General features: G+C 38.8%; 3 protein-coding genes and 2 long non-coding RNA genes across 26 annotated transcripts; 4 read left to right on the plus strand and 1 right to left on the minus strand.

The window, feature by feature from the left end:
• Positions 1-221: 221 nt before the first annotated feature.
• Positions 222-8,841, plus strand: LOC112292992 (uncharacterized). Of its 13 annotated transcripts, none has more exons than XM_024542008.3 (25): positions 222-721; positions 895-957; positions 1,112-1,175; positions 1,318-1,494; positions 1,716-1,769; positions 2,042-2,104; positions 2,353-2,597; positions 2,724-2,832; positions 3,145-3,222; positions 3,659-3,718; positions 3,843-3,947; positions 4,086-4,196; positions 4,376-4,417; positions 4,552-4,653; positions 4,950-5,110; positions 5,287-5,495; positions 5,729-5,844; positions 6,587-6,629; positions 6,922-7,013; positions 7,165-7,213; positions 7,366-7,436; positions 7,618-7,746; positions 7,918-8,006; positions 8,290-8,335; positions 8,498-8,841. In XM_024542008.3, exons 3-25 carry the CDS (start codon positions 1,161-1,163, stop codon positions 8,540-8,542), a joined length of 2,211 nt encoding a protein of 736 aa, XP_024397776.1. In that variant the 5' UTR covers positions 222-721; positions 895-957; positions 1,112-1,160; the 3' UTR covers positions 8,543-8,841. The 13 variants fall into 13 exon arrangements, with proteins under 13 accessions (XP_024397776.1, XP_090113286.1, XP_090113287.1 ...); XM_090257161.1 differs by having other exon boundaries at positions 363-717; positions 5,010-5,110; XM_073539712.2 differs by having other exon boundaries at positions 458-721; positions 3,656-3,718.
• Positions 8,842-9,175: 334 nt separating this feature from the next.
• Positions 9,176-11,126, plus strand: LOC149987674 (uncharacterized). Of its 2 annotated transcripts, none has more exons than XR_016507192.1 (4): positions 9,176-9,321; positions 10,077-10,150; positions 10,377-10,526; positions 10,924-11,126. It is a non-coding gene; the product is annotated as an uncharacterized LOC149987674 (long non-coding RNA). The 2 variants fall into 2 exon arrangements; XR_016507193.1 differs by having other exon boundaries at positions 9,253-9,395.
• Positions 11,127-12,047: 921 nt separating this feature from the next.
• Positions 12,048-12,903, plus strand: LOC149987675 (uncharacterized). The gene is made up of 2 exons (XR_016507191.1): positions 12,048-12,175; positions 12,685-12,903. It is a non-coding gene; the product is annotated as an uncharacterized LOC149987675 (long non-coding RNA).
• LOC112293482 (NAD-dependent protein deacylase SRT2) lies at positions 12,838-17,523 on the plus strand. 4 transcript variants are annotated; one of them, XM_024542950.3, is made up of 11 exons: positions 12,838-13,177; positions 13,935-13,995; positions 14,128-14,383; positions 14,611-14,676; positions 14,963-15,008; positions 15,232-15,392; positions 15,563-15,692; positions 15,871-16,038; positions 16,212-16,339; positions 16,468-16,567; positions 16,951-17,523. In XM_024542950.3, the coding sequence occupies exons 1-11, from the start codon at positions 13,097-13,099 to the stop codon at positions 16,999-17,001; spliced, it is 1,248 nt and encodes a 415-aa protein (XP_024398718.1). In that variant the 5' UTR covers positions 12,838-13,096; the 3' UTR covers positions 17,002-17,523. The 4 variants fall into 4 exon arrangements, with proteins under 4 accessions (XP_024398718.1, XP_024398720.1, XP_024398719.1 ...); XM_024542952.3 differs by having other exon boundaries at positions 14,197-14,383; XM_024542951.3 differs by having other exon boundaries at positions 13,938-13,995.
• A 1,539-nt stretch (positions 17,524-19,062) lies between these two features.
• Positions 19,063-26,522, minus strand: LOC112293481 (protein ZINC INDUCED FACILITATOR-LIKE 1). 6 transcript variants are annotated; one of them, XM_024542948.3, is made up of 19 exons: positions 26,209-26,522; positions 25,075-25,866; positions 24,736-24,776; positions 24,474-24,534; positions 23,987-24,089; positions 23,713-23,815; positions 23,505-23,558; positions 23,262-23,324; positions 23,056-23,105; positions 22,715-22,790; positions 22,141-22,489; positions 21,855-21,991; positions 21,582-21,669; positions 21,323-21,408; positions 21,020-21,127; positions 20,717-20,761; positions 20,462-20,550; positions 20,109-20,152; positions 19,063-19,318 (listed from the first exon to the last, which is right to left on the minus strand). In XM_024542948.3, the coding sequence occupies exons 2-19, from the start codon at positions 25,274-25,276 to the stop codon at positions 19,191-19,193; spliced, it is 1,827 nt and encodes a 608-aa protein (XP_024398716.1). In that variant the 5' UTR covers positions 25,277-25,866; positions 26,209-26,522; the 3' UTR covers positions 19,063-19,190. The 6 variants fall into 6 exon arrangements, with proteins under 6 accessions (XP_024398716.1, XP_090113289.1, XP_024398713.1 ...); XM_090257163.1 differs by having other exon boundaries at positions 21,855-22,021; XM_090257164.1 differs by lacking the exon at positions 19,063-19,318 and adding an exon at positions 19,519-19,952.
• Between the last annotated feature and the right edge of the window lie 1,474 nt (positions 26,523-27,996).

Raw genomic sequence — 27,996 nt, forward strand, 5'->3', positions numbered from 1 at the left:
CCAGAAAACAATCCAGTCAGGAAAAAGGATTGCAGGTGAATATGACTGAAGCCACAGAGAAAATATATATATATATATATATATATATTTATTTTGGAATCACTGCAGAATGATAGTCATCACTTGCCAACTCAGCAACTGGTCTCACAAGGGGAGGGTGACACGGCACTGCTCGGAGGACTGAAAAAGCAAAGAGCAGAGAAAAGAGCAGAGACAAAGACCAGAGTGTGTTGTGTGGATACAGGGATCAATTAATCCACCAAGCTGGCCCATACATAGACGAGACGGGGAAGAGAGGGAAAGGCGTTGAGCTAGCAAGTAAACCGGGCCCTTGTAATGAAAGCAATGAGCAGCAAGCAAAGTGAGTGAGTGGGGGGAGTGAGGGAGTGAGGGAGGGAGGCAAGACAGCCTCTATCTAGTCTTCTTCTTCTTCTTCATCTGCCCACCGTTTGTTGTCATCATCGCCCTTGCTGTGTGTGTGTGTGTGTGATACGATACGATACGCACTGACTGCCCTTGTTGGCAGGACGACAGACAGCATATGTTTGCTTCAGCTCCTCCCTCGCAAACCCTACGAATGCGCTGCTCTCGCTTGCCATAATTGCTCACAGCCTTACTTCTGTTGCTGTTACCCTGTAGAGCGTATCTTAGCCCGTGATGGGAAGGTCGATCCCAATAATGCTTGGCGACGCAGTGTCATGCTCCCAATTGTCCTAAGTAGGTGCGTGCATGTGCGCCTGGAATCGTCGATTGACAATGGTTGGAAGCCTTTGGACGGTTTTGCGTGTGAAGTTTTCTGGCGTGTTGTGTTCGTGAAATTGAGTTTATTGAAATAGTTGATCGAGGGTGGAGGGTGGTGGATAATGTGATCGAGGTGATAATTTGTGCTTCCAGGTTCGAGAGTGGCTGTCGTTGTTGTGGCATTGATCGCGAAGCGGAAGCTCCGTTTGCTTTAAGGTTGTGAGAATACGTGAAGCGCTGAAACGATGGCTGTTTTTTGCGTTTTGTGCTGGCATTCTTCATTGACGTTGTCTGCAAGTTAGAGTTTGGGGGAACCTGCTACACTTCTTTTATTACTTACTGTAATACGGACCTCGTGAACCTTCTGCAGTTCTCTAAGATGAGCTGAACTGCGCTACCTGCTGCCTCTGTGGCAGTAAATGATGCCTTCTTCTGTACGTTTACCCTTCATGGCTGATTCTGGGAAGAGATGCAGTTCTGTACCTTTTTTGAAACTCGTTTCCCTTTGAAGTTGCAGTTCGAACGAATTTTAGTACCTAGCTTAAGGTTCTATACCTCTGTTTCTTTAAAGAACAGGTGGAAGCTGCTGTAACGGAGAGAATGGCATACTCTGCTGTAGCTCACCCGGGAAGTGATTATATTGGAGAGAACGGTTTCCGGCCCCCGGATGGACACTCTGATGCTGGCAATGGGGAGCTCCGAAAAAGCCTCGAGTCAGTGGACATTGCCTCGAACGTTGATAGTCCTAATCAGGTTCACATTCTTCCAGCTCGGCTTTCACTTAGAGCAGTCGCGCATCACAGCTTCGATTTGAAGTAACAGTTGTGTTCTCTCCGTGAAAGTGCTTTATTCTTGGAGTGGGTGCATGCGAATTTAGTTCGCAACTCTACAGCTGGCAATAGGAAATGCTTGTTCATCTCTCTCTCTCTCCTTCTTTGATTTAGGAGATTGTGCGTGCTGTGATATTTTTTCAGGTCAAAGAACTTGTGGACATCATAGAGGCAGCAGAGGTCACAATTCGCACTCAGGTCTGTTAGCCACAACCTCACTCGTTTACTCGGGAAAAATTCATAAGCACTCTGACTGTAGATTTATGTCGTGATCTCTATTAACTACGCTGTAAGTGAAGTTTTTATGAGCATATGACGAGCCTGTAGAGTAACGTGTCATTTTGCTCTAGATTGGTGGCATAAACTGGCTGCTCTGTTGTGCATTTGGTGTCTTCAAAAGAAAAATAATAATGTAGTGGTATAGGTGGTTCCATGTTTCTGTTGACAATCATTGTAATGGAATTCTTTAGGTGGAAGAAACCGAACAGTTGAGGAATGCTTTGCGAGCAGCTGAGTTGGAGCTCCAGTCCTGCGTGAGTCTCATGTTTGTTTGTCTTTGTTTTGTTTATATTATGCTTTTTTGGCATCCCCTTCTGTCCGTTTATATTGTCTCTTTCTCTTTTATTTATTTATTTATTTATTTTTTTTCTCTGAAAGATGGGGCGCCACGATTTATGCAAGGGAATCTGAACATTCTTGGGATTGTGGCATGGAATGGAAATTGCTTGACGCAAGATTATCTCCCTGTAAGGATTATGGATCATTTTGTTGTGGCTTTCAGAAAATCGGTAACCCAAAGCAAGTTGGACAAGGGGGCTACAGCTCACAACAATCTTCCCATGGACGAAATAGAAATTATCAGGGAGAGTTTGCGTTGACGCAGCTATCCGATTACACAAACGGAACAGCAGAGCGCAATAGGCACAGCAACGGCAACCTTCACGAAGGAATGAAAAATGGCGTAAACCATAACCGATATAATGGAACATCTGCTACTGACGACGGGCGCCCCTTCTCTCCTCTTTCGTACGACTTTCGTCCAAACGCTTTGAAGTGTGTATTGTGCTTGGAATTTATGTATGATAATGTGTGCGTCCCTATTTATCTCTTATGTTTTGTTTTAAAAATTATCATTATTGTCAAACTCTACAGACGAAGGAAAGATTCCGAGGCAAACTTCCTACGAGATGCGTATCAGGGGCTTGGATCTCCAACTGAATTACAAGACTCCAGCAATCATAATGGCTATCCCCGTTCACAGGTGACCATTTTGGGAGAGTTCTTGAAGGAAATATTGCCTACACTAGTGCCTTCAAAGAGCACATCTGTTTCTTACCTAGTTTAGTGTAATCTTTAATATCATACATATTAAGTAAGAAATTAATGCTTATCTCTGATTAATAATGGAGATCTTGTTAAGTTTCAAGGTTGCCACACTACTTGCATGATGTCTAAAGTAAGAGTGTGATACATTTCAGTATTGCGAATTCTATAGTAAGATAAGGCTGAAAGTTTGTGATTAGACTGAAATGGTTTCAGTTAACTCCTTGGGGGCTTTGTGTCAAACACACAGGATATGATGGTGAGACCGTCGGAGGAGGAATTGAATCCATATTTCTTAAAAAGTCGACTCATGGAAGCCTCAGTGAAGGTTCTCTCGTGTTTAAGGACTTTTTCTCTATTATCGTCTATGATTTTGTTACAAAGTCTTGTTTTCCAAGCTCGAGTGTGTTTGCTGAATTGTTGCATTATCTTATAGGCTTGCTCCTCAAACTAAAGTAGCTTACGTGTTTTGCTCTCATCAGTCTTGCCGAGTTTCAGAAACGTGATTAGTAAATCTACAACTCAAATGCTGAGTTATCGATTGAACAATGATGACGCGAGCTGTTCATTTGTAAGATAACTAATGTTCCAAAGAGCCAAAACCACTCATCATCATTGTCAATGAAGAACAAATTAGATTTTACATCTTGACACATAAATGTACCTGGTATCAGTCGAGTTGCAAGTCATGAGTTTGTATCCCACATTAGGAACTAGTGAGACTAAAATCGCTTCATGGGTTGACTCATTGGTATCGCTAGCAGGAGTCTCAACTTGTTAGCGAAAAGAGGATACTTGAGCGGCGAGTTGCAGAGCTACGTCTTGTAAGTATTTTAATTACCCTCCCCCCCCCCCCCCCCCCACCCACTTTGTATTTTTACTTTATCGTTATAATTTTATTCTTCTGTTTTTCATGTACCTGCTAATATGCAGCATCATGTCTCGCAGGCTTATGATCAGCAGCAACTGGGGCTGGTCGATGCAGCCTCGAAGGCCTTGTCGTATCGGCAGAATGTTCTTGAAGAGAACATACGACTGACTTACTCACTTCAGGTTTCATTCTCTTTGCGTTATTATATAGTCCTTTCTTTCGGGATAGTAACTTCTGGTTTTCTGAGTTGCATTACTGTAAAATATACTGGTTTTCTAGCGATAGCAGGCCATATATGAATGTCAATGTTGATGCTCCAGGTGGCAGAGCAGGAGAGGACTACTTATGTGCAAAACTTGATGCCTCTTTTGGCTGAGTTCGACTTGCAACCTCCGGTTTCAGATGCACATTCGATGGTTAGCCATATCAAGGTTTGTGTAGTATTGTTAGTTTCATTGCTCTTTTGTGCCTACATCTTGAATGTTTTACTCCAATGAGCTGCGACAAGAAGTTAGCTTCTGTGTGGCTGCATTTTTCACTATTATGTAGTTGCATTGTTCTCGATGCATTGCCTCTGAATTTCTGTTAACATTTAAAAACTGCATTACAGGTTCTCGTGCAGAAGTTACGGTCAGAATTGGAGCTTTACGAGGTACTTGCACAGATTCTGCCAAGCCTTTCACTCTTACCCTCTCATGCACATCTGGTGTATGTGTATGGTGCTTCTTTCTGGACCTAATCTTATTTTCTGTGTTTTTTTGTGTGGAATGTGGGTTTGTAATGTAGAATAAAATGAAAAATCCACAGTTTTACCCTCAGCCATATCAATCTTCTTATCCGACAAACCAATCATACAATCATCCTCCTCAGTCTCCTACGTTTCTTCAGGTATTTCAATGAAATTTCGCGTGTTGGTAGATTTTTTTCGCCTCATACTGGCTACTCAGTTGTGGTTGTGGTTTTTGTGTTTGACTTGTTTCTGTTAGTAGATTTTGATGTCCAAGTTATGTGCTCATGTGTATTTCTGGACATCGCAGTGATCTCTACGTGTATTGTTGAGTCGAGATAGTCAGAGAAATTATTTGGCATTTGTTTCATGGACTTGGATGATGCAGTGCTGTTAGAAAATAGACGTTACTGTGGTGTGGATGCTAAAATCGTAAGATGGTTAAATGGTTAATCAGAGTCATAATTTAGAGATTGTGCCGTCGTACTCTCAAAGACCAACATCTCCAGTGCAACAGCTGCGACCAGGAAGACCTGGTTGGGACTCTGGTGTTTCTTCCCCTCGGTATGGTGGATCACGAGATCAGGATGGACACCTTGGTGGCCCCAACGAGCAGGAGTAAGTCTTCTGAATACTTTACCCACAACTTGTCCTCTATTTTACGTACTTTCATCGCGGTTAGCATGTCATATTTTTCTTTGCCTTCGGCAATTCTGGTTGTCAATCCTTTCGAATTGTTATGATGATGATGGTGAGCGTACACCCGTTTATGTGGCTTACGGGGTTGCAAACAGGCTTTCGGCAGATGCGAGTGCCATTGTGCCTCATGACTCAGTCAGCGCCAGGCCCAATGATGGCCTCGATGACTTGGAGGGCGACGATGTTTTGTACAACGGAGCAAACATGCGAGGGGATCCGTCGCTGTGTAGATCAGATGTTGCTCGTATAAATTCACCGCAACTGCCTTCCTTGCCTGAAGAGCCCAATTCTCCTAGCTGTGAAGGTATATGGTATTTCTTTAGCTTTCAGCAAACCTCAACTACTAGCTTGTTTGTATTTGGGACTTATTAGAAACTTTATACCCTTGGTTGGAAGAATTATTGACAGTAGAGTGCTGTATTATCTACCAGTGAACAACAATAAATAACCTCTCGTTCTCTTAAAAGGTAATTAATATAGTGGTGTAGTAGTATGTAATTGGAGTGACTTCTACAACTTGAGAGTTTGTGTGCACAGATATTGACCCACTTCCAGGCATCGTTGGCCTTCGCATAGTTGGAGATGCTGTCCTAGGTGGTCGGCTCACCGCATGTGGCCACTCTATCAATGGCACATCCCTTTGTATCTTTCAGGTAATCTAAATTCTTCTGGTTGCTAGTGTAGGCCTTAACATTATACCGTTTTGAGTAACAAAGTACTATCTGAAAGTCATATTTGTGATCTGTTGTTGTTCTGTGGAGTAACGGAAACCAGCAATAAGGCAGACGTTCTTATTGATGACTCTTGTAAGGGGTGGGGAGAGAGAGAGATAGTACAGCAACTAACCAAGAATAATGCTTGAAATTATCGGGAACCGTACTTTTCCTTACATAATATATCACAGGGCAAACGTGAGAATTTTAGAACTTATTTTTTTAAAAGTCTAATAAATTTTACTTTTGAAAGTAAAAGACTGGAAGAGGACGGCTCTGTTTAGTAGAGCTGATATGCTGTAAATGAGTCATGAAGTGGTTTCTTATTTGCATACCTGGATATGTAGCAACGAAGGTTTTCAGTCCAAAGGGTACTAGGTCTCATCGAAGCATGCTCTTTTAGCAAGATAATTTCAAACACCCTGATTTAAGGAATCAGAAAACCAGTAAAGTTTTCAATACATATGAAAACCTATTTCGTTGTTACTCACAAGTGTGTTCCACACTCCCACGATGTAAGATTCATCTTTTTGCTTTGTTTTAGTGTCGATCATTACTTGTAAGCGGGGTTACTATGTTAAATCTTTGAGATTCAACTGTAGGATGGCTTGTCCAAAACTTTGCATGAAGCTTCTTCTAATTGGCAGTTTCTTGCTTTGTTGGTGTTCTGATGGTCATGCAGTGGGTTCGGCATTATCAAGATGGAGCTGCTGTCATGATCGAAGGTACGGATTCGACCTACAGTCTTTACAGCACCCATGCTGTTTTCATCTAATGCTGTGCTTGCAGTGACATGGCTGTAATTCCAATATGACCACACGCTAAGTTACCTCTATTTTGGAAAATCACGCGCTGAATTTCGTTGGTTCGTTTGTCTAGAAGCAGGTTTAGCACCCTTGAATTCTACACTAGTTCTATCTGTTCATGGCACTTCCTTCTTTGAAGTAGTGTCTTGTATATTGTGGACACGTTAGTTACCATTTCATTCATATCAACTCATTTTTGTTTTGACCACAGAGGCAGCACAACCAGAGTATACCATTACTGCCGATGATTGTGATAGTATGGTAGCCATCGAATGTGTTCCCATGGATGAGTGTGGTCGCAGGGTAAGAAGAATTCTTTTATATTGAATATACGGCTCGACAAATTTCTCGTTTTCTAGTCTAATTTACTTTTAAATTTACATTCTAATTTCAGGAAAGACTTTAGAACCTGAGTTATTTGATCTGATTCTTACCGTGAATTGGCCATTCATAGGGCGATTTGGTAACAGTGATGGCAAACGACGGCAACGCAATTAGTCGAGGTAAGTTCATGTGCACATTTTTTGAGGTTACTGATATTTCATTAAAGCGTTCGGTTTCTGAATTTTTCTAAGCCTTGCAATAATTTCTCCCAGCAAGCAGATAGCTTGAAAGTATACCCCAGAATTGATGGCAGTTTTTCTTATTTTTGCAGATCCGATGATGCAGGATCAAATTGACACCTACATGACGAACGGTCATGCTTCGTTCGACGTGAATATGCTGGTAAGTACTCTATCAAGTTCTGGCGTTTCTCCTGCAACGAATAGGACTATAGAGAAGACCTGTTCTTATCCGATTTGGCAATTGTTCACATTTGTTGTAATCCAGTTGGTACAGTACCAGTTTTATTTGTGAATCGTTCTTGGTCTTAGACTGCATTTCGTAACCTTGCCTTTTTTCACAGTTACAGGACGGGACATCTGAAAACGTTTCAGAGCCGGCAACACTAGTTTTAAGACGCTCAAATTTTGAATTGCGGCGGATTAGTAGCCGTAAAGTAACTATCAATGAAAAATACGTTCCTGATGTTCTTGTATGTCTTTCTGTACTTCTCATTGATCTATTCTCTTGAATTTCGTCATTTCTCATATCGACTCATTTTCAAACCAAACACATTAAGAGTCATCAAGGAGTTTTTGTCTGGAAAAGTTCTGTTTCTTCGAATAAGAATGGGTGCAGCTAAACCACCTTTTTCGAAATGCAGATTAAAATACCCTGTGGAGAGCTACTTCAATGTGTTATCTGCAGAGAGGATGGTGGCAGAGACAACTACCTGGAGTTGCGTGATCCTCGGTGAGTCTGATTGTGCGAAATTCTAGTAACATGTTGACAGCATTTGTATGTTGAACCTTGAGAAAGGCTTTAAGACAACTCGAAAGAATTGTACAACTTTCTACGTCTATTCGATAATTCTGTCTTTTACACAGTTGCAGCGTTTAGGAAAATGTGTACGAACATTGACTTGTGGTCTTTAGCTATGTAGTTATTTTTTCTTTACTTAGATATTATGAAGAACAGTTTACGCAGCAACGGGTTCTTGCTAGGCTTAATTGGGAACTTTTGGCTGATTTTACAGGACGCGGGATATGGCAGTGCTAACTTTTCGAGCTTTTCACAAGGCCGTGAGTAACTCGTTACATTGGTTTTTGTAATGTCAAAATTCAGTTCACCACCACATATATATATATATATATATATATATATATCTATGGTGAAGGTGTATTGATAGACAACCCATGCAATTCGTAGATGCCAGTGACATTTTATCTTCGGTGTTATCGCAGGCCATGGATGAGAAGAAGTCCAGACGCAAGTGGCTTAGACATTAAACTTTGGCGTTTTGAGCTAGCTTGTCTCTGTAGAGCGTCTCGTATGATGTATACTAGGGACATTTTATGTTGAGGAACACTGTAAACATGTCTATTCTATCGATATAGGAGATTTCTGAGGGAAGCTTTTTTATATTCTCTTTCCGACTTCGACTTGCCGAATGCCAGCTATCAAACGTTCGGGCCCTGGAGAGTCTAAAGTGCTCCACTTCTTCGCTCACATTTTCGAATCTTGATTTAGTTTGTGCATGTAATTGGCTGCACAACTGGTTTATAGCTAATTTAAGCATGATTATATATACTGGTCGTCTAGGATGGTTGGCAGACGTTCTTCGTATTCCTTTCCCTTCATGAAGTTCCCAGATTTGATACCGTTTAAATCTCATCGTTCCTAATGATGTTTTAAATGATTTACTCCAGTGAACGTAATTAGTGCTCATGGAGGCGATCGAATGCGTCTTCACATTTGTTCACTCGCTGGTTCGTGACTGCTAGCAGTTCGGCCCATGAATTTTGATGTATTGTATTGGTACATGCTTTTGGTAAGTTGGTTATTGGATCGTCTCTCAATAGTCGCGTCTTTTTGCACATTTGTTGAACTTGTCCTTTCAATTTTGCCTTCGCTGGATGCAGTGCTTCCAGTCTATTTTCAAGATTAGGGTAACAAATCCCTACGTGTCCCAGTGAAGGCAGAAGGATTGTTAGCTATCTCAGTGACTAGTTTGGCTTTAAATATGGTGAAGGCTCATTCCTACGCACAAAAGTGGCTGATGACTGAGGTGTGGAAGTAAACTAACGATCCATGACATGCTTCGCAATATCAGTTCCTAGTCATTTGTAGGATCATATGCTTGTAAGTGTTCATCTAGATTACCTCACTCAAGAATTAACTACCAAGATTGGTTTCGTGAATCATTTCATAACACTGATAATCTCACATTTCGTCACAATATGTACCGTTTATTTTCACACCCACATCATGAAGGATCAGTTTAAATTTAGATAACATTTAAATGACATTTAAAATTTTAACATTTTTTATATACCTTTTTGATAACTTGGTATATAACTAGACATATTTTAAGTGGAGTGTTTCGTGTGACTACAAATTCACAGAATTGATAATTGAAAATGTCATTTTGTTTTAAATGAGTTATACTTCACTTCAAACTTCTATTATTCTGCTTAGTACATAATTGTTTATTACGACTTTGTTTTCTTAGTTTTGGTTCTTATCCATGGATGCTCATGACGTGATTAATTTGAATGCGAAGTTTTTTCATTATGAAATTAATTCTACGTTCATGTGCTCTGATTCATGTTGACCATACAAAGTTGCAAATTCAGCTGATGAAATGAGTTTTGGTAAACCATTATTCTTAAATTTAAAACAAAATAATAGTTTGCAAGTATAAAGTGAAACTTATTGTATAGCATACCATGCTAATTGTGACTTGTGGGTTTTGAATAGGTCCAATTGTTTTGAACACATTTGATTATTTCAGATACTAATCTTAACATGTTTGATGTGTAGATATTCCCAATGGCATCTACAGTAGGAACTAGTTTTTTTGTGTCCAGAAGTATGAGTGTCAATCCAGATATCAGGTTTTATAAACTTAAAAAACGAATTAGATTAGAAGCATGTTCTATCATCATTAAGATACGCTTAATACTTCTCATAATGTGGTTATCTATAAACATGGCAATCTATGAATTATAGCTGTTACAATTGTTCATGACTTGACATTTTTGTGATCTAATGTAATTAATAATACTAATATAGTCAATTGATAATTTCACAATGATTGTGAGGTTACTTCTGATGTTACAGGATTAAGAAAGAAGACCGTATTGTTGGTGTTTTGAATAACTATGGTGAAGGAAAGTTGTATAAAGACCATGAATTTCGAAAGTTCTTAAGAATGCAAGACAAGACAGTCATGCCATCCCTAAACAATTAATTGACTGAATCATTTTTAAAGTAAGATATTTACTCTTACATTATTGTTGAACATTATATTACTTTCATTTATTTATTTAATTTTTTTAGATGTTGCTCGTACCTTTTTAAACATGCTTTCACAACCATAATATATGTGAATTGCCTCATATTTACTTCAGTAACAAAGCACCAACAATACTGTCTTCTTTCTTAATTGTAACAAGTTATAACATGTTACAAGTTTTAAGGTTTGTTTGAGATAATTTAATAAAATGGTGAGAAACCAACGTTAGCACTTGTTATGATATAACTCCAAAACAAATGAAAGGGACATTAGCTCAAACCTTATTATTGATTTTTAATATTGTGATTATTATCATGTTTTTAGTTAAAAGATATAAAAATCAGTTTGGAGAAACTAAAATTTCCCTTGCAGAACCGATATCAGCAAGAAACCTGAAAATAATCAAGATGTTGATCAAGCACCATGCTCATAAGTTGTGGTTTGAAACCAACTATTTTTGTTTAATATCGTTTAGTCCCTGAACAAGTTTAAAATCATTTGGTCTCTCATAAAACTTTTTTGCTAATTTTTACTTATTTAGTTAAGTAACCAATCAACACTTAAAGCCTTAGAAATGTGGCTATGATTGTGTACAAAGGATTATGTTATCATGTTGTCATTGAAGATATAGTGATACATTAATAATTGGTTTTTTTTGCAAATGGTAACAAACATATAATCAAATTTACCAAAAATAAAAATCACCATTTTTTTCATGTGGTGAATTCTAAAATAATAAATTAAGAGGCTAAATAAATAATTTATAAATCTAAATAGCTTAGAATTTGAGGTATTTTTATTATCTATTTTTTCTATGAATTATTAACATAACTTATTTTTAAAATTCAACATTTTTAATATGATTTAAATCCTTAAGTATCCAATATTTAAAAAATAGCTTAAACTTTATGGTCATGTAGAATGATTCTTATATTATTTTAAAATCTTACATTGAATGTCACAAATGAGAAAAACTAAAATTTAGAAAAAAATTCTATTCATGAATATTTTTGTGCGGAATAATTTAAAAGAAAATTTTAATATGATAATTATATTAATTATATAAATACTCATGTATATGGTATAATAATATCCTAAAAACCAATAAAATTTTAATGTAATTTGATGCTCAAGCATTTAAAAATAACATGCATACTAAGTATTTAATGTCATCCAAAAATATTTATATATACATATATTAGAAGAATTTATGATGTAAATTGATGTGCTTACCAAAATAGGATTATTAGTATCACTATTATTATCATCATCTTTAGCATCCCTTATTTATAAATTAACAAAAAGTTATGATTTCAACATGCATGTTAGGGCATGGTCTTCTTTCTTTTAATATCTTTTAAAGATACAATAAAAACCATGAATTTTATTGCATATTAGTTCAAACATAATACAAAGTTTTTATTTTTTATTTTTTAAAAAAATAGAATGTTTTACATTAAATTTTATTTTTGCAATGATTATGTTTTTATATTCATAGGAGAACATTAAATAGACTTAGTTTTTTACTAAATCAACCAACCTATGCTAAAGAACATGGTAATCATGATGAATGTGGTTGATTTTTATTGGTTTTGGATCCAATGGTGGAGAAATGAAGCTAGAGGTAATTTTTTTTTCATGATGGTTAGAATGGGTGGATAAATTTAGTAAAATCTTGGATCTATTTAACACTCCCACAAATAGATATAGATATATATATATATATATATATATATATAGAGTTGTTAAAGCCACATCCCACATTATCATCTCATGATTGATTCCATCCATCTCTCTTTTTGTCCCTTGTTCCATATCCCCCATCCCCCCTTTCCAACTCCTATGCCTTATTCCCTATCCCCAAAATCAATCACATGGTTTAGAGATGTGGCTTTAACAACTCTCTCTTTCTATATATATATATATATATACATATATATATATATATGTGTTCCAATTATACTACACTTTAGGTTGTTGCACTTCATGTTCTATAATACCCTTAAACAATTTATTTACTTATTTTCCTTATCCAAATCACTAAACCGTTCTACATCAAAGTTTATATATTGGAACACAATATTAAATCTATTATGTGATTTACCCACTTCTGTGTTTGAGTGACGGGATTAGGAAACTGTGGAGCAGAAGGAGAGGGCACTTTTAACCACGGCGGTCTCGTGTGACCGCGATTCATCCATGACCGTTTCTTGTAACCGTGGCTCACCCATAACCGTCCATTTTACAAAGCTCCGCATGCTCGCAGCTATCGCAGCCGCGCTCCGCTCCACCCTTCGAGCAATTCCAGTCTCGCATGGCTCTTCAAATTCTGTTAACAGGGTCGGGGATTGAGAGTTTTAATTTGATTGTGCTCCTCCGGCGAATCGTCGATTTGGGTCGCGGATTTTCCGAGCAAAGCCAGCGAGACCAACCCGTCGGCGTGGGTCTCACGCGGCATTGACACCAGTTTTCTTCTCAGCATCACCATGATGCTGAAGCAGTGTTGAAGGAGTAGGGTTTTCCCTTTTGTGGGTTCGAGGATTGAATGCCCAGTATGCAGATGACCGCAATTTCAACGTGGTGCGCTCTTGGATTGCGAACAGCCATGACGGGCGCCATGAAATCGGTGAGTTGTGATTGAGCTGGAACCTTTTTGGGATTTCCACATGGGTTGTGGGAGAGGAATGTTGTCACCTGTACTTTTGCTGCGAAGAGAATTTGAAGCTGAAGGTGTGATAGGAGGAGCATCTGTTGAATTTCGTGCAGTGCCCTGCTGCTGGAATTTCGTAGTGGTAGAGAATTCAGCTCGATTGGTAGTTTAGAACTAAGGCGGTGCGCAATTGTTTGTGTTCTTTCTCATGTGTTTTTTTTGCCCCAAAGAGTCAGCAATTTTGCATTTGAGTAATTTGAGTGGAGGATATGTTAATTGTAGATGCATCCACTTCGATTTACGCTTTGGATCTGTAGTTCTTATCTCTGTAGTTGGACTTTGATATGGGAACTCTGGAAAAAGTAACAGTGGACATCATTAGGTAATTCGAAGTTAGACATTTGAGTGTCGACTATATATACATATATATATATATATATATATATGCTAGGTTCCTGAATTTTCAAATATTTTACTGGATTCTTTTTTCTTTTTATTCTCTGACTACACTGCCGATGTAAATGATTTAGGGGAAAAAAAAAAAAAAAAAAAAAAAAAAAAACGCCGAATTTTAAATTACTCTTAAGATGGTGTTTCGGTATTTGAGTTTGTCAATCAAAGGTTCCTGAATGGATGTGTATTTTCGAAGTACTCATGTTTTTGCCTCGTGAAGACATGGTATTGAACCTTATACTTGGACCTTCAGTTTAACGGAATGTGTATGCTGATGTAGCAGGCTGTAGAAGGGGGTATCCATGTACACTCTAAAATTCTCTGCAGTCACCTAGTGCACGGTACTTTCCCTATCATTGACAATGTCTGACTGTTAGCAGCATATTTCAATGAAACTATTACCGAGCCACAGTCGTCAAAGAGTGCTGTTGATGCATTTCAAACTAAACTGCTGCTATGCCATCATCACACAGGAACTTTGATTTCAACCTTGAGCATGTGGAAGCCTAACCATTCCATTAGATGTCTCCAACTTCAAACAGGTGCCAGAAATAAATTGTCGCCCTGTCTGCTAAACAGCACTAGGTTCTGCAACTACGCTACTCTGGCTGCAACAGGTTCTGTCGCTGTTCCTCAAGAAATATCTTCTTCACTAAATTCCATCGTTCCCGACTCTCCTCCACCTTCTCAATCCGATCTGCAACGCTTGTATGATTTTGTGAACGACAGGTATCCCAATTTTCCTTTCAAAGCTGGGAAACGTTGTATTTCCTGCTACGAATTAGGAAAAAATCGTTATTCTATCACAATTTTCTGTAGATGGTTGACAATATCATGTTAACAGGCTCCTCAGTTGATGTTGGAGTTGTTTGTTTCTTTATTTTAACTAGAAAGGTGGTAATAGTGTTGGACGCTTTCTTTCATCTTACTGGGTGTCATCTTGAATGGAAGGACAGCAAAAGATTAGTTGTTATAACTGGGGCTGGCACAAGCACAGAGTGTGGTATTCCTGACTATCGAAGGTATTTCTTATGACCGGATCATTTATCTACCTGCTAAATTATCTTACGCTGCAGACTCTTCTGTTGACTGTAATTACAATTAGTGTGAGAGGAGTAAGGATTTTTTGGGTCAGAGGGAATTAGGACCTGAAGGTGTGATAATGTAGTAGCGATTTTCTTGACTTGCAATGGCGTTCAAATCTTTTCATTAGATTTTCCGAGACGGCTTTCGTTTCCTAAAGAGGCTACTTTCTTGAATTGTCTGTAATTACGTGATTGTTACGGAATTGTGCACGAGAGAATTCAGTCCACATGGAGCTTACAGTAGCGGGTTCAAGCCGATGACTCACCAGGTATTTGTCTTACCGTGTTTAGAAGTTCGCCAACCATACTTGCAGATTTTATGCAATTAAGTTCTTAACCTTTAGAAGTGTTAAGGCTTTTGATGTCGGTTGCAAGGAAGATCAAAATTTGTCCGGCAATTGTTCGAGTAGCAACCTTTTTGTTACTGTTGGTTCAAGTGCAAAACTGGAAAAGGAGGAAGTTGGTTCGTGTCATTGATGGTTCGTTTGGCAGGATTTCATAAGTTCAGAACAAAACCGCAGACGGTATTGGGCTCGTAGTTATGCTGGATGGAGGCGTTTCATTAGTGCGAACCCTGGACCCACATACCTCTCCCTCGCTCAGCTAGAGGCGAAAGGGCGTGTGAAAGGCATGATAACGCAGAACGTTGACAGGTATGCTGTACTCCTAAAAAGTAATTGATTTGCATTGGTTACCAGAGACATGTGTATTTGATATTTGTAGATGAATGGTTATGCGCTGTTCATTTTGAGGCTTTTGTTGGTAACCATGGTTTGTTTATATCATACATGCTGACAGAGTTCCTAGCGTTTCTGTGTTGCAGGTTACATTATAAAGCTGGCAGCAAACCGATTGAGCTTCATGGAACTACTCATGAAGTAATCTGTTTAGATTGTGGCGATATGTCTGACCGCTATCTCTTTCAAAACAGAGTGAAGAAGTTGAATCCTGAGGTCAATATAATTTTCAGTAAAATGGTCTTGTTTGATGCAGCATTATGTAGAATCACTTTTATATTCTCTCTTTGCCTGACATGTATTAAGTCTAGAGCAACTTGATCTGCGAAATCAGGTATGAGCTTGTCAATGAAGCACTAATATGAAATTATACTTGGTGTAATTCCTAGCGCAGTGGGCGAAGGCTGTAGAAGCTTTGGAATCAGGCCAACCAGGATCAGATGCTAGCTTTGGCATGCGGATCCGTCCTGACGGTGACTTGGACATTCATGAAAAGTTCTTTCGGAAGGGGAACTTCATCATTCCCGAGTGCAAGAAATGCAATGGCACTCTCAAACCCAATGTGAGTTTCTACTAATCTATTTGCTTCTCCCTTTAGCATATGGTGACTATGTTATCCTTGTCTCGTGTTCTAATTCTCCGTAAAGCATAAATGTTGGCTGCTAGAACTATTTTTTCATTCTTTGCAGTGTTGCTATTTAAGGAACAAACTGACGTTATTTGTGGTTAATGTAGGTTGTGTTTTTTGGTGACAATGTTCCAAAGCCACGAGTAGATCTTTGCATGTCGCTAGCACGCTCAGCTGATGCGTTGCTGGTGGTGGGTTCGTCTGTGATGACTATGTCAGCCTTGCGTCTGGTCAGGTAGGAATGTCTCTCTTCGTTGTCGTTCGTCAGATTCTCCTCGGAATGCCATCTGCTACTCAACTTTCAGTCATTTGATTTCCTATATTTTTTCATCCCCTCTTACCGCAGTGGTGTTCATGCACTAGGGCTGCTGCTGACATGGGCTCACCAATTGCGATTTTGAATATCGGTCCTACACGGGCTGATGACTTGGCTCACTTCAAAATAAATGCTCGCTCTGGAGAGGTGGGTGCTGAATCATTATCTTCATGATTTGAAATTAAGTGCCTTCGTCTTCTTTAAGCCTCAAGTGCTCACGCAATCAAACCTGGCTTTAACTTTTTTGAGGTGTAGTTTAAGCACCAAACAACGTATGAAAGTATTTTGTACTTTTCGTCACAAGTATTTTTTTTTTTTTCCCGATCTTATCCGGCTACTGTAAACCAAGATAGAGCTACTTTTTTATCACTTCAAAAAGATTGTTTCTGGGCTGTTATGATGCATTATAAAATATTTATTAAATATGTTCTTTGATTCTTGGATTAAAATTAAAGTTGTAAATATTAATTTGCATATTCCCTGCAGAATTTTTCTAGTAATTAAAATATTTGGATCTTATTGCATTATAGGTATTGCCCCGGCTCCTGAACATGGGTTCCATGAGTGTGCCTACTTCGTAATACTCGGCTGAATTTGTTCGACATTATTGGGGCGGTTATTTAAGTGGTGGATGAGCTCATGAAGGAGTGGCCAGACCTGAGGAAAGGAGACAAGGAACTCTATGACTGCAGGATTGTGTTGAGTTTTTCAGCTGGTTTTTTGCACATCTTATGAAACTTGAGCCTGGCTTTCAATTTCAAAGTTCCAATTGCACCTGTAATTTTCAGTAGCAAACTTAATTTCATACTCAGTTGTCACGCATGAGTGATATAGTCAGTTTGTCTTAATACATCTGCATACCACTGAGAATTTATGTGTTCTCCCTCAAGCTCGGGAGTAGAGTAGAAATGGGTCACACCTGCCCTGTTACGGTTAGTTAATGTAAAGCGAGTTAATGTGGCTTCTAAAGAAGCCAATCTTGGAAGCCCTCGTCAATCCTTTCCCTGTCAAAACCCCGATTTCGGCAGATTTTGATCCTATGTTCAAACAATCTGAACTTATGTTCTACTTTGAAAGTTATTCAATGAATATTTATTTATATATTTATTTATGTTATTGCATGTAAGCCTGAATTTATAAAACACAATGTGAAAAGTATTGCATCACCTATATATTTATGTAGTAGAAACAAGTATTACCAAACGGGTTGTACAGTTTTGCTTGTGGATATGCATACTTACCAGAATTAATAATCTTATAGATTAGTTTAGTCAAATTCATTAAATCTTTAATTGAACATTTTGATTAATATCCTTGGTATGTCATTGCTTATTAAATTCTCTAATAAGTTTTGTAAAAATATATGTATATCCTATTTTTAATTGATTCAAATGTTTACTTATAAATTGGGAATAGCATTGTTTGTTTTTTCAAGCCACAAATGTGTTTCAATACATAAAGTCTTACAAAAAAAAATAAAACCCTAATACCTTCGAGTTTCAAAGTACATGCTCTAGTATTGATCTACAAATAAATACCATCTAATGTAATATTATCCACAAAAGAAGAAAAAGTAGAAAATATAATAATTTTGTTTCTAACTTATTGTTCAACAATTTCCTCTAAACTCAGGGATAGCAAGGAGTAGGAAGGGATAGAACCCTCTTCCATGTAAGAGTTTGTATATTTCAACAAAAGAGCATGTATTAGAGAAGCTAGTCTACATGGTACAAAGAAGGATATGTACCTTTGAATGTCTCAAGTTCAATTTTAATTGGTGGCATTGGCATTTCAATTTTTGACATATCCAATTAAGAATTTGGAGATTGTTTCTTATGAGCTTTTTTCATCATTGACTTAACTTCCTTATGTGAAACATCTCTCACCCTTAACTTTCATTTTTTCTTATACTAGGCTCTCAAATTAAGCAAGCAAGTATAATAGTTTTTGTCTTACCAAAACTATTCATTTGAATAACCATTGATTTCAAACTAATTTCAAATATTTATCTTTTGAAGTGCCTAGTCTCAAGATTCATTCTCAATTGCCAAATCCTAATAGTTTGAGTGTTTTGTATGTATGTAAAGAATCAAGGCAGTAGTCTTAAAAGAATGATTCTCATTTTATATATATATATATATATATATTTTGTAAATGCATACATAAGATAGCATAGACAATCCAATAGCCAACCTCCACATTTAGAAGCTATTACACTTGTAATAAATTAGCATTATATGGTCTTGTTGGTAGTTTGTTAGAATCTGAGAAATACTAGTATTAAAATTATTTTATAAAAATTGGACCTTTGAGATTGGATTTTAAATAGATAAGACTTTTTTAGATATTAAAAAAATAAGAAAATTCGTTCTTTTCTTTACAAACAATTGTAATTTCTATTGTAATATTTTTAAGTTATAAATATCTTAGCCATTGTTGGATAAGCACTCTTTATAGCATTAACATATCCACTCAAAATTTTCACCTCCTAAATCATAAATAAACAAAGTGGATATAAGACTATTAATCATAAAATCTACATACTTTGTTACATTCCTATCAAACTTTTTGTATGTTTTGTAAGTTGTAACCAAGCCAAATCACATCATCATAATTTCGGAATTCACCAGCAATACATCAACTACATTTCAAAGTTGTTTTTTTTTATTCTTTGAAAACTTAACAATTTCTTACAGCATTCAACAGTTTCTTACACCCTAAATACTCTTTCATGTAAGGGTGTGTAAAAGGCACTTATAGAAGTGATGCCCTAGTGGCATCTACTATTACCGCTGGTGTTTATGAGAGGGGCTGGAATCACCTCACCTGCCTTTCTAAGAGTGTTCAGGTAGTGATTTTTGCATTGCAACTTCTGCTCCATCATAAATTCTCTCTCCACTGTAAGGCATATACAGAGTGCAGGTCAGTTGTGAACCTTCAATAGACTGATTAGCTGTTAATTAGTTCCAGCCTTAATTGCAACATAAAGCACCGTAAACTTTTGTTATACAAGCAATTGGGTACATCTATTTCAGAAGTGAAGTTTAGGAGCATTCAATCTGGAGCATTCACCCCAATTCTGGGGTGTTCAGTCACACTCAGAAAAATCCGATGTAGTTTTTGATATATAATTAGGATCTTGCATGCTCAGTGTTCATTGTATGATCACACTTGCTTTGAACAAGTCACCATAATATGACAACTATGGGTAAAATGAATTAGGCAACTATACTCACAGGCTAGGCCAGAGCCACCCAAGTAGCTAATGCAAGCTTTGAAGCTAAAGCTGCAATGATATTCTCTATGAGACTACAAGAAGTGTCGGAACAAAATCGTGCTCTATGGTAGAGCGGCTCGAGAAGAAAGGGGAAAAAATGCGAAGAGAAAGGTGTGAATTTATCTGGGTTTAATCACTCAACGTCTCGGTCTTCCGGCAAAGGTCTGTCAAGAGATCTAGGCAGGAAAGGCTCGAAAGTGGTGAAATAGGTGATCAAAGAGACAACAGCCAGGGAGAAGAACACGAGCTGATTACCTGCATTGTAATTCACAGCCTATCATCACCATTTGGGCTTCCTTAATTTGGAAAAACATGTTGCAGCAGCAAGCATCCGTGGCAACAAGGCTATTCACATGGCAGTACACTGCTTTTCAACGAATTCAAAACTTTCATGAGAGTGTGAGAGCGTACCTGGCAGAATATAAGTATCTTGCCGGCTCTGCGCCCATGCAAAACTGCGAACACCCAGAAAATCAATACGTAATCCTTGATAAGTGTGTTTTTTTTCTTTTTTTCTTTTTTTGTGGAGTAAATTACATTTAAGCTTCTGGAACTTGAGACAATGAAACGTCCATCATGCTGACTAACAGCATGCTACTTAAGAATGTATCATAATTGCTGTTAGCATCACTGGAAATTTACACGAAAAGCTGTAGCACTATCTTAGAGGCAATGGCTGTTTTAAAAGACCAGGTTCTACATTACGTCAAGAACTATCAATTCTTTCAGAGGTGCTCCAGGAAGAGATTGGATATAATTCTTACATGCTGCCACCTCCAGCTGGCCCTACAGCTTTAAAAAGGGACACCAAGCTCATTGCAAGCCCATTTGCTGCTCCTCTTTGATCTTGTCTCTGTGAAACGATGGTCCAGTATTGAGTAAACATGCACTTGACATTGTGTACTTCATTCTGGTTAGGGTTTGCACTCCACCTATCTACCAGCAGACTACAGAAAAAGTCATAGAGTATGACAAACACGAATACACCCTAAACAGAATCAACTCGTTTGCATACTTACCACTGAATTGTTTACCAATATGAAAGAGCCTGTGAATATCAATATCTGCATTACAGAATCCATTTAGAAGTTGTTGTATCGAGGGAGAAAGAAAACATGAAAAATCTCTTCAAAAAACAGAATTAAGCTTTACTTCAGGGACAAGGTGATGGCGCACTCCGGCGTCAGTACTAGGAATCAAATTAAGGAGCTAAGTTTAAGTAAGAGCAATGCTCAAAATTCTAACATCCAGCCATACCATCACTTTGATATAAATCCAAACATCCAGGCTGAAAAGAATATTTAAAAGTATGAAATCCTCACCCCAAGAATGTTCTTGACAATCGACAAGAGATTAAGAACGATAAAGAGCGACGTTCCTTTGAGCATCGTCATTAATGGGAAAGCAGCCATTGAAAGAGTTGTAAATCCCTGTACACGACGTGATATAAAGGTTAATGGTAAACTATAATCACTGACATTCAAACAAAATACAAATCAATATCAGAAATATCAAAAGTAACACAGGTTATAAGCCAAAAGTCAACACATTCTACAGCGAATCCAGCTGAAATGGAATGAATTTTGTGATAACTATTTCGTCGGTACTTAAACCAACTAACATACCGCGCCAGATCGGGATACAAGTACAGCTCCCATCCAATTAACCAAAGGAGCGAAGAACAAAATTTGGAACACCAACATCGTAAATCCTGAGGTTCACCACTCGATTCAATCAAACAGGTAAGATTCTTTTCTTACAAATAAGAGTGACCATTTACGAATTAAGGAAGTCATAACGCTTCTCTAACAGAGCTCCAAGGTTACTCAAAATAATTTAAACGTATGATCCCTAATTAGGTTTTTGAACTTTCAAAAGATGTACCTGATATCGCGAGTATTTGACCAACAACGGTAGTTGATAATCCCAGACCTCCATCGGCCAAAGGACTCACACACCACAACGAAAAAATCTGCACACATCCAATATTGCAACATCATTCTCCGCCATTGAGTAGTTACTACAAAACCCACAACAAGGAACAACTAAAGATTGGTATTTCATAATAAAGGTTCTAAACATCTCGACATATGAGAAGAAAACAAGCTTCCTACCTCACTGCTTACTCTAGTTTAGAAGTGCAAAGGGAATTCAAACCTCACTGAAGGCCATGTCGTGCAAGGACCAGATGCAGTATAGAGCAATGGAGGCCATGAGAGGCTTGCTTGTCCACAAGGATTTCTTCTTCTTCGTTGAATCACGCAAATTTGTTTCTGCCCCTGGTATTTTCTCCTCTGCAGCGTCCGTGGAATTTATTTGAAGTACTGGACCACAACCAGCTTGCATCATAAGATGCTGTGAAAAGGTAAATGAAGCTGTAGAAGCACTGTTTCATCTCAAGGCAATCAGACTACAAAACAACAAACTAGACTTGCATCGTCACCTTGGGCATCCTTCGGGGTGTCCGTTCCCAGTAAAGCTCTGTAACCATCGTTGTCATTCATGTCTTCCTCGTTTTGGCTTAGACTTCGCAGTGAGCTACTCCTGGTTTGAACCTGATCGCTATTTTGCGGTCCTTTTTCAGAATGTTGATTCCATGCATCTTCAAATTTGGGTTCATGTAGACTTCCGAGGGGAGAATGCACGGATGGGCTCTCGATGCTCTCACACACCGTGTATTTTCTGCTTCCTGCCCGCGACAGATTGTTTGGAATGGGAAGAGACAAAGGCTTTTCGTACTTCGAATCTTCAGCCTGCTCAACTTCTTTGACATCATGTTTGTGAATTGTCTCCTGAAAGCAGAAACCTCTCGACGTCAGGATATTCAAAGTGTACAATTTTCTGCGAAAGAATGGACAGCTGAGGTTATAAAATTCGACCAGATTAAAGAACTTTGACAAAAGGAAATTGGGTGATATCTTATGCAAGCACAAGGAAAAACTTGTAGCACAACTACGAAATACTCCAGTGCATCGAACCTAAAATTCTCTTCAAATACCGAAACAATGGACGCTTACAGGAAGATAGAACGTGATGCAGAGAGTTGGAATTGAAATCACTGTGACGCATAGAGACGGTAACAAGTACGCATATCTGTTTCCACAAATAAAATAAGATTAAAACAAAAAACAGGAACTATACACTTAGTGTCTGAGCATTTTCGCGAGGAATCCGAGCAGTAACTCATGGAGGAAAAATACGAAAAAAAAAAAAACAAAAAACAAAACAAAACAAAAACAAATAACACCAGCATGACAAGGAGTACATGAACTGCTTCATTTGCTGCATCCATCAAAACTAAAACCAGTTCAGAATGAAAATAAGAGACGAATAGTGAAGGGTTGGGAGTGAGCCACACCGATCAAATAGTGAACCAGGTGGAAACAAATTTGGATACTTGATTGCTGGCTGCAAACCATGCGACACATTGTCAAGAAGATCTACCATTTTGTCAAGCCAAACATAACTCCGTCTACAATCAGAGCAAAGCTGTACAACATTTCATTAAAACAATGCTCTATCACATCAGGTGGTGATGTTTCCGAACGTGATCTTGCGAATTACCTGAGACAAGTAGCCGCCCATGGCCGGACCAATAATCAGTCCAAGACCCCAGACGGTGCCCACCTACGAAATTGAAAGCCAACACTTGGAGTATCATGTACCAAGCATAACAACACACGATCGAATGCAGTAGAAGCAACGTATTGATTTTGAAGATTAGAATTTTATCATGGTGAGTAGTTCCTATGAGCAGGAAATACAAAAATAATAACAGTGGCGCTCGCGTAAGAAGGAAATGCGTACAATGGACACACTAATAGCTTGGTGCTTTTCACTGCAAACCTCCGATGCATAGGCCTGCCAGGCAACAAAGAAATATGAGTTTGTGTAAGAAATCCCAAAGAGCTACAATGTTCCGGAAGTATTTGGTCAGCCAGTACCTCCAAATCTTAACGTGAATAATCCCTCCTCATTACATGAAATTGAATTGATCATTCTCAATAGTTCCCACCTTGATGGTACCAAGCATGCCGTTTAAGCCACCCAGAAAAAATCTCGCAAGTACTGCCATCCAGAAGTTTGTGCTTGCTCCGAATAATGTATGAAACACTATGCTGCAGAAACAAAAACTCACTCAGTGAGTAGTGAAACGTTGTACAAGTTTCAACTATAAAAGCACGTGTGGATATGGAAAACAATACATTAAAACTATTAAAAAAAAAAAAAAAAAAAAAAAAAAACATTGGAGTATGAATGGATAACGACGCAAAAGGTCAGTTACGGACACAGTAATGCAGCCAATTATCATGACAGGCACCCGCCCGTATTTGTCAGCCACCATCCCCCATTGGACAGAGGTTAAAAACCGCCCAACCATGAACGATGATCCTGCATAAATACAGATAAGTTCAACAACACCACGAGATAAATTCTACACTCAGACCAAAGCAATTTTTTATGGATGCATACGTTCAGTACATGTAGATAAAATTGCTTTGGAAAATTTATTCGTATGTGGAGGAAAGTCTTTTCCTAGACTTGTTGTCACAAATATATCTCATTGGGTTCCTACGCCATCTATGGGTGAGACATTACTTAGGTGAGAAAAGTGAGGAACCAATTCAGTGCTCGAGTGTTGAAACTAGCATCATGAAATAATAGCGGATAAAACACAGAAAAGCAGCTTTTTCTTGTAGTTGTGAAGTGGCACTCATACCAGAGTACAAGCACATCTGGCCTCCTGTCACTCTTCATAGTTTCGAAGTGACTCACCTACATATCCAGCGTAGAAGCCGATGTCTTTGTCAGATTTCGCAATGTTGAAATCCCGTACCTGCAAGGCAAAGGACATTCGAGCCCATCCTCACAAGTCGGAAAAAAATAGATATATAAGCAATACATGAGTGTGATAACAGAATTACATTAGCTCGCGATCTAAATTTCAATCAGACTGTGGTCTTGACCAGCATTTGCAAAGAGACCCAACTAGTCAAGAGCGAACGGTTGAATCGAATCTAGAGAAGACCCAGCTCACCATGAAATACAGAAACGGGTAGAGAGAAGAAATTGGTAGAGCTGCAAAGTAGCCAGAAACAAGCTCAATGTTAATGGACTGTTGAAATTACTGTGGGATGAAATGAGAGGGAACAGGCAAAGTCGGTCCCAAGGTTCTCTTCTATTCCTTGTACTTCTCGCTGCAACTTTCGATAGCTCTTTAAAAACAGCCCAGATAACCCGACATCACGAAAAACTTTCCAGAAGCAATGATCGATTCTCTAGACGAAAAAAAACATCTCATGAGCTATCCTCAAAGAAAGAAGCTCAGACAGATTTCAGATAAAAAATGCATCGCGACGGACAGAGAGCGCCATACCACTGACGAGCGTAAGCGCCGCTAAAGTTCCAAAGATCTTATAAGGAAGCTTGGCATCAGGATCTTGCAAGTAACTATGTTTGCAACCAGGACAATTCGGGTAGAGCAATGCTGGAGACTTCTTCTTCTTCTCCTCCTCCTCGAGAAGAGGCTGCTCCACATCCACTACATTCCTCTCCCCTGCCCCCATCTCCCTCGGCATTCCCGCACAGGCACCTCACCTACAAACAGGTGCCCGGTACAAAAACACGCAATTCCCTTCACGTATCCAATCTCCCCACCCTTGTTACAGAATGTTCCAATCGTTCCTACTAAAAAACCAAAAAGAATCAACTGAAGATAAGCTACTGTCTGGCACCGCTACGAAACAGGTCTACTCACAAATCCAGTTCAGTTTCTCAATATCTTCCCTGTTTTCTGTCCTGGAGGAGGAGGAGGAGGAAAGGTCGAGGGAATGGGGCTGGCTGCAGAAGAGATCACTCTCCTGAGAGCACTGTGACTGAGTGAGTTACCATCCGCGGTTATGACGAGTATGCGCATGGATGCAGGGAGGTAGTTGGGATGTTGAGAAACCAAGAGTCTGGCATTCAATGCTCCCATTCATCTAGAGAAACTTTGCAAGTTGTAATCCGGATGTACTCCACGACAGGATCATTCGTGGGTCCCTCCACAGCAATCGATCGTAAACCCGACGCCTGTTCTCTACCGATGTCACGAACATGTCAAGGCAAAAGCTCAGGCCCCACAGCACTTTGCGGCCGCCTCCCGAGGGGAGTGGGGGGAGTCTTAGGACTGAGCTACGAAACAAAACACGAAAACCACGCAAAACAAACAGGGTGGTGAGTCGTCTATACCCAGTTCTGCACTAAACCTTCTCTTAAATTTGATTGAATCACTAATCCTGTGTGGTACATCGCATCGGGCTGACATATGTCGTCATGTTTACAACTCTTGGATTCCAGAAGTGTCCTACCCATTCTATGCGTGGGTAGATTGTGGCACTTGTGGCAGGGATCATTTCTAAAAGCATCTCAAGTTTATTCGTTTCCAGGCAAGTGAAAAAGGATTCCTCTGAAAAGCTTCAGCCTTTTGCCATAAAAACAAATTTCTAAAAACAGCAACACTCGAGCTTACCGATTGAGAGTCACGATGCTAGTGCTACGGACCGCAGGTTTGAATCGGATGGTTCTCCACAATCCAGCTTTTGCCCCAGCAACGATGACACACATTATGCCAGTCTTCTCTTTCCACATGGGTGGCTTCCTTCGAACTATATATCGACACGCTATCACCGCGGTTGTGCTCTCTCCTTCCAGCTGGGCCCTCACTTATTCTGAACATGGGAACCGAGTTATGCTTGTCAAGCTAATTCTCGACACAAGAAAACGGTTATTTTAATCATCTGAAAAAGGTCTGCTGCAACGCCGAACGAGATGTGCCGCAACACTGTCGTTTAAACCGGTTAGTTCAATTCCTTGCTCTGCATATATGTTGTCCTCCCGATGCAGCAGCTACCGCAGCATTGATCAGGAAAACAACAGTCACAGATTGACAGTGTTAGGGTCCCTTTTTTGCCACTGACCTGGTCCTATGACCAAACCTAATCTTGCTAGGAAATCAGCTTGAGATGTGAATATATATATATATATATATATGTGTGTGTGTGTGTGTTGTGTGTGTCTTTTTAAAAGGTTGTTGGTGCTTATCCATAGTGCAGCACAAAAGAAACGCATGAATGATCATAACAGTGCATCTTGTTTTGTTGCAACGTGTACTTTGTTTTTAGTAGTTCTTTTTCGGTCACTGTAAAACATTGATAAACATTGTAAAATTTTGGGTTTATCTATTTTCAATAGTTTGATAAAGTTGATATATTTTAATATTTTTAGCAAACACTTATCAAATATGTTCGTATATATATACATATATATATATATATATATATATATATCGATTGAATTGACTATATAATAGATTGTGTTTTAATCTGTTATCTGAATACACAGTGGTAAAAAGTATTTGCTGGTTGATACAGGTTCTTCAAAATCAAAAGAGTGATATCATCCCTTCCTCTGCTTCTGCTTGCTCCACATTGTTGAGTGACAAATGAAGAATGAGAGGAAGATAATGCTTCTGGAAAAATTTATCATCTGCTTAAATTTAAAAAAAAAAAAAAAAAAAAAAAAAAAATCCTGCACACATTGAGGATGTTGAATGTAACCTACATACAAAGGAGGATAGAGATATCAATCATGTGCCAGGTGCTTAGAAGCCAAGACATGGATAGTAGCTCCTCTGCCTCATAACAATCCAAGCCATAGCCCACCCCCCTTCAGTCAATTGCATGGATACTCCTCATGTCCACCCATTTTCCCTCACCTCCCACTTAACTGGGTGGACTCCTTTCATTCTCATTTTTATCACCATTTCCCTCACAATTTGTAGCAAATGCAGAACTGACATTGAGGAACTGCAGCCCTGGATGGCTTTGGTGCCACTGGTGGGGCATCAGCAGCACCCACAGAGAGAATGAAGAGCTAAAGAGGAATCAAAGGAGAGGAAAGTAAAGGGGAGAGAGAGAGAGCCTGCAAAACAGGTTGAAGACTTCCACAAGTAAGTCTTTGCTGATGCCTGCTGCTGATGCAGCTCTGCTCATGGGACAAGGGACACAGAATCATACATGGGCACCATGCAAGGCGTTTCATTTTGGTTGAAGGACCACTGCATTAATATATGACTTTGTTTTTATTGCAAACAGATATTTCTGAAAAAAAAAAAAAAACAAAACAAAACAAAACAAAATACATCTGACATACTTGAAAAAAAACAATAGAACAAAACATAAAACAGACAAGTCAGGTGCCACAGTATGGAAATCCCATAAATCTGCTCATTGACCACTGTAGTAGTAGTAGCTGGTAG

This window comes from Physcomitrium patens, chromosome 16 (assembly GCF_059467195.1).
Source record: "Physcomitrium patens ecotype Gransden chromosome 16, ASM5946719v1, whole genome shotgun sequence".
Classification (NCBI taxonomy): Eukaryota; Viridiplantae; Streptophyta; class Bryopsida; order Funariales; family Funariaceae; genus Physcomitrium; species Physcomitrium patens.

Bases quoted from the DNA above. Each gene is read 5' to 3' on its own strand.
- LOC112292992 (XM_073539712.2), top strand. The intron at 1,770-2,041 runs GTCTGTTAGCCA...GGAATTCTTTAG, and splicing joins AGGTCACAATTCGCACTCAG to GTGGAAGAAACCGAACAGTT. The intron at 4,654-4,949 runs GTATTTCAATGA...ATGGTTAATCAG, and splicing joins AGTCTCCTACGTTTCTTCAG to AGTCATAATTTAGAGATTGT.
- LOC112293482 (XM_024542950.3), top strand. From the start codon at position 13,097: ATGCCCAGTATGCAGATGACCGCAATTTCAACGTGGTGCGCTCTTGGA. The intron at 13,178-13,934 runs GTGAGTTGTGAT...ATGCTGATGTAG, and splicing joins TGACGGGCGCCATGAAATCG to CAGGCTGTAGAAGGGGGTAT. The intron at 13,996-14,127 runs GTACTTTCCCTA...ATCATCACACAG, and splicing joins CTGCAGTCACCTAGTGCACG to GAACTTTGATTTCAACCTTG.
- LOC112293481 (XM_090257163.1), bottom strand. From the start codon at position 25,276: ATGCCGAGGGAGATGGGGGCAGGGGAGAGGAATGTAGTGGATGTGGAG. The intron at 21,670-21,854 runs GTTTGAATTCCC...GGATGTGTGCAG, and splicing joins ACGACATGGCCTTCAGTGAG to ATTTTTTCGTTGTGGTGTGT. The intron at 20,762-21,019 runs GTGAGGATTTCA...TCTGTAATGCAG, and splicing joins TTGTCAAGAACATTCTTGGG to ATATTGATATTCACAGGCTC.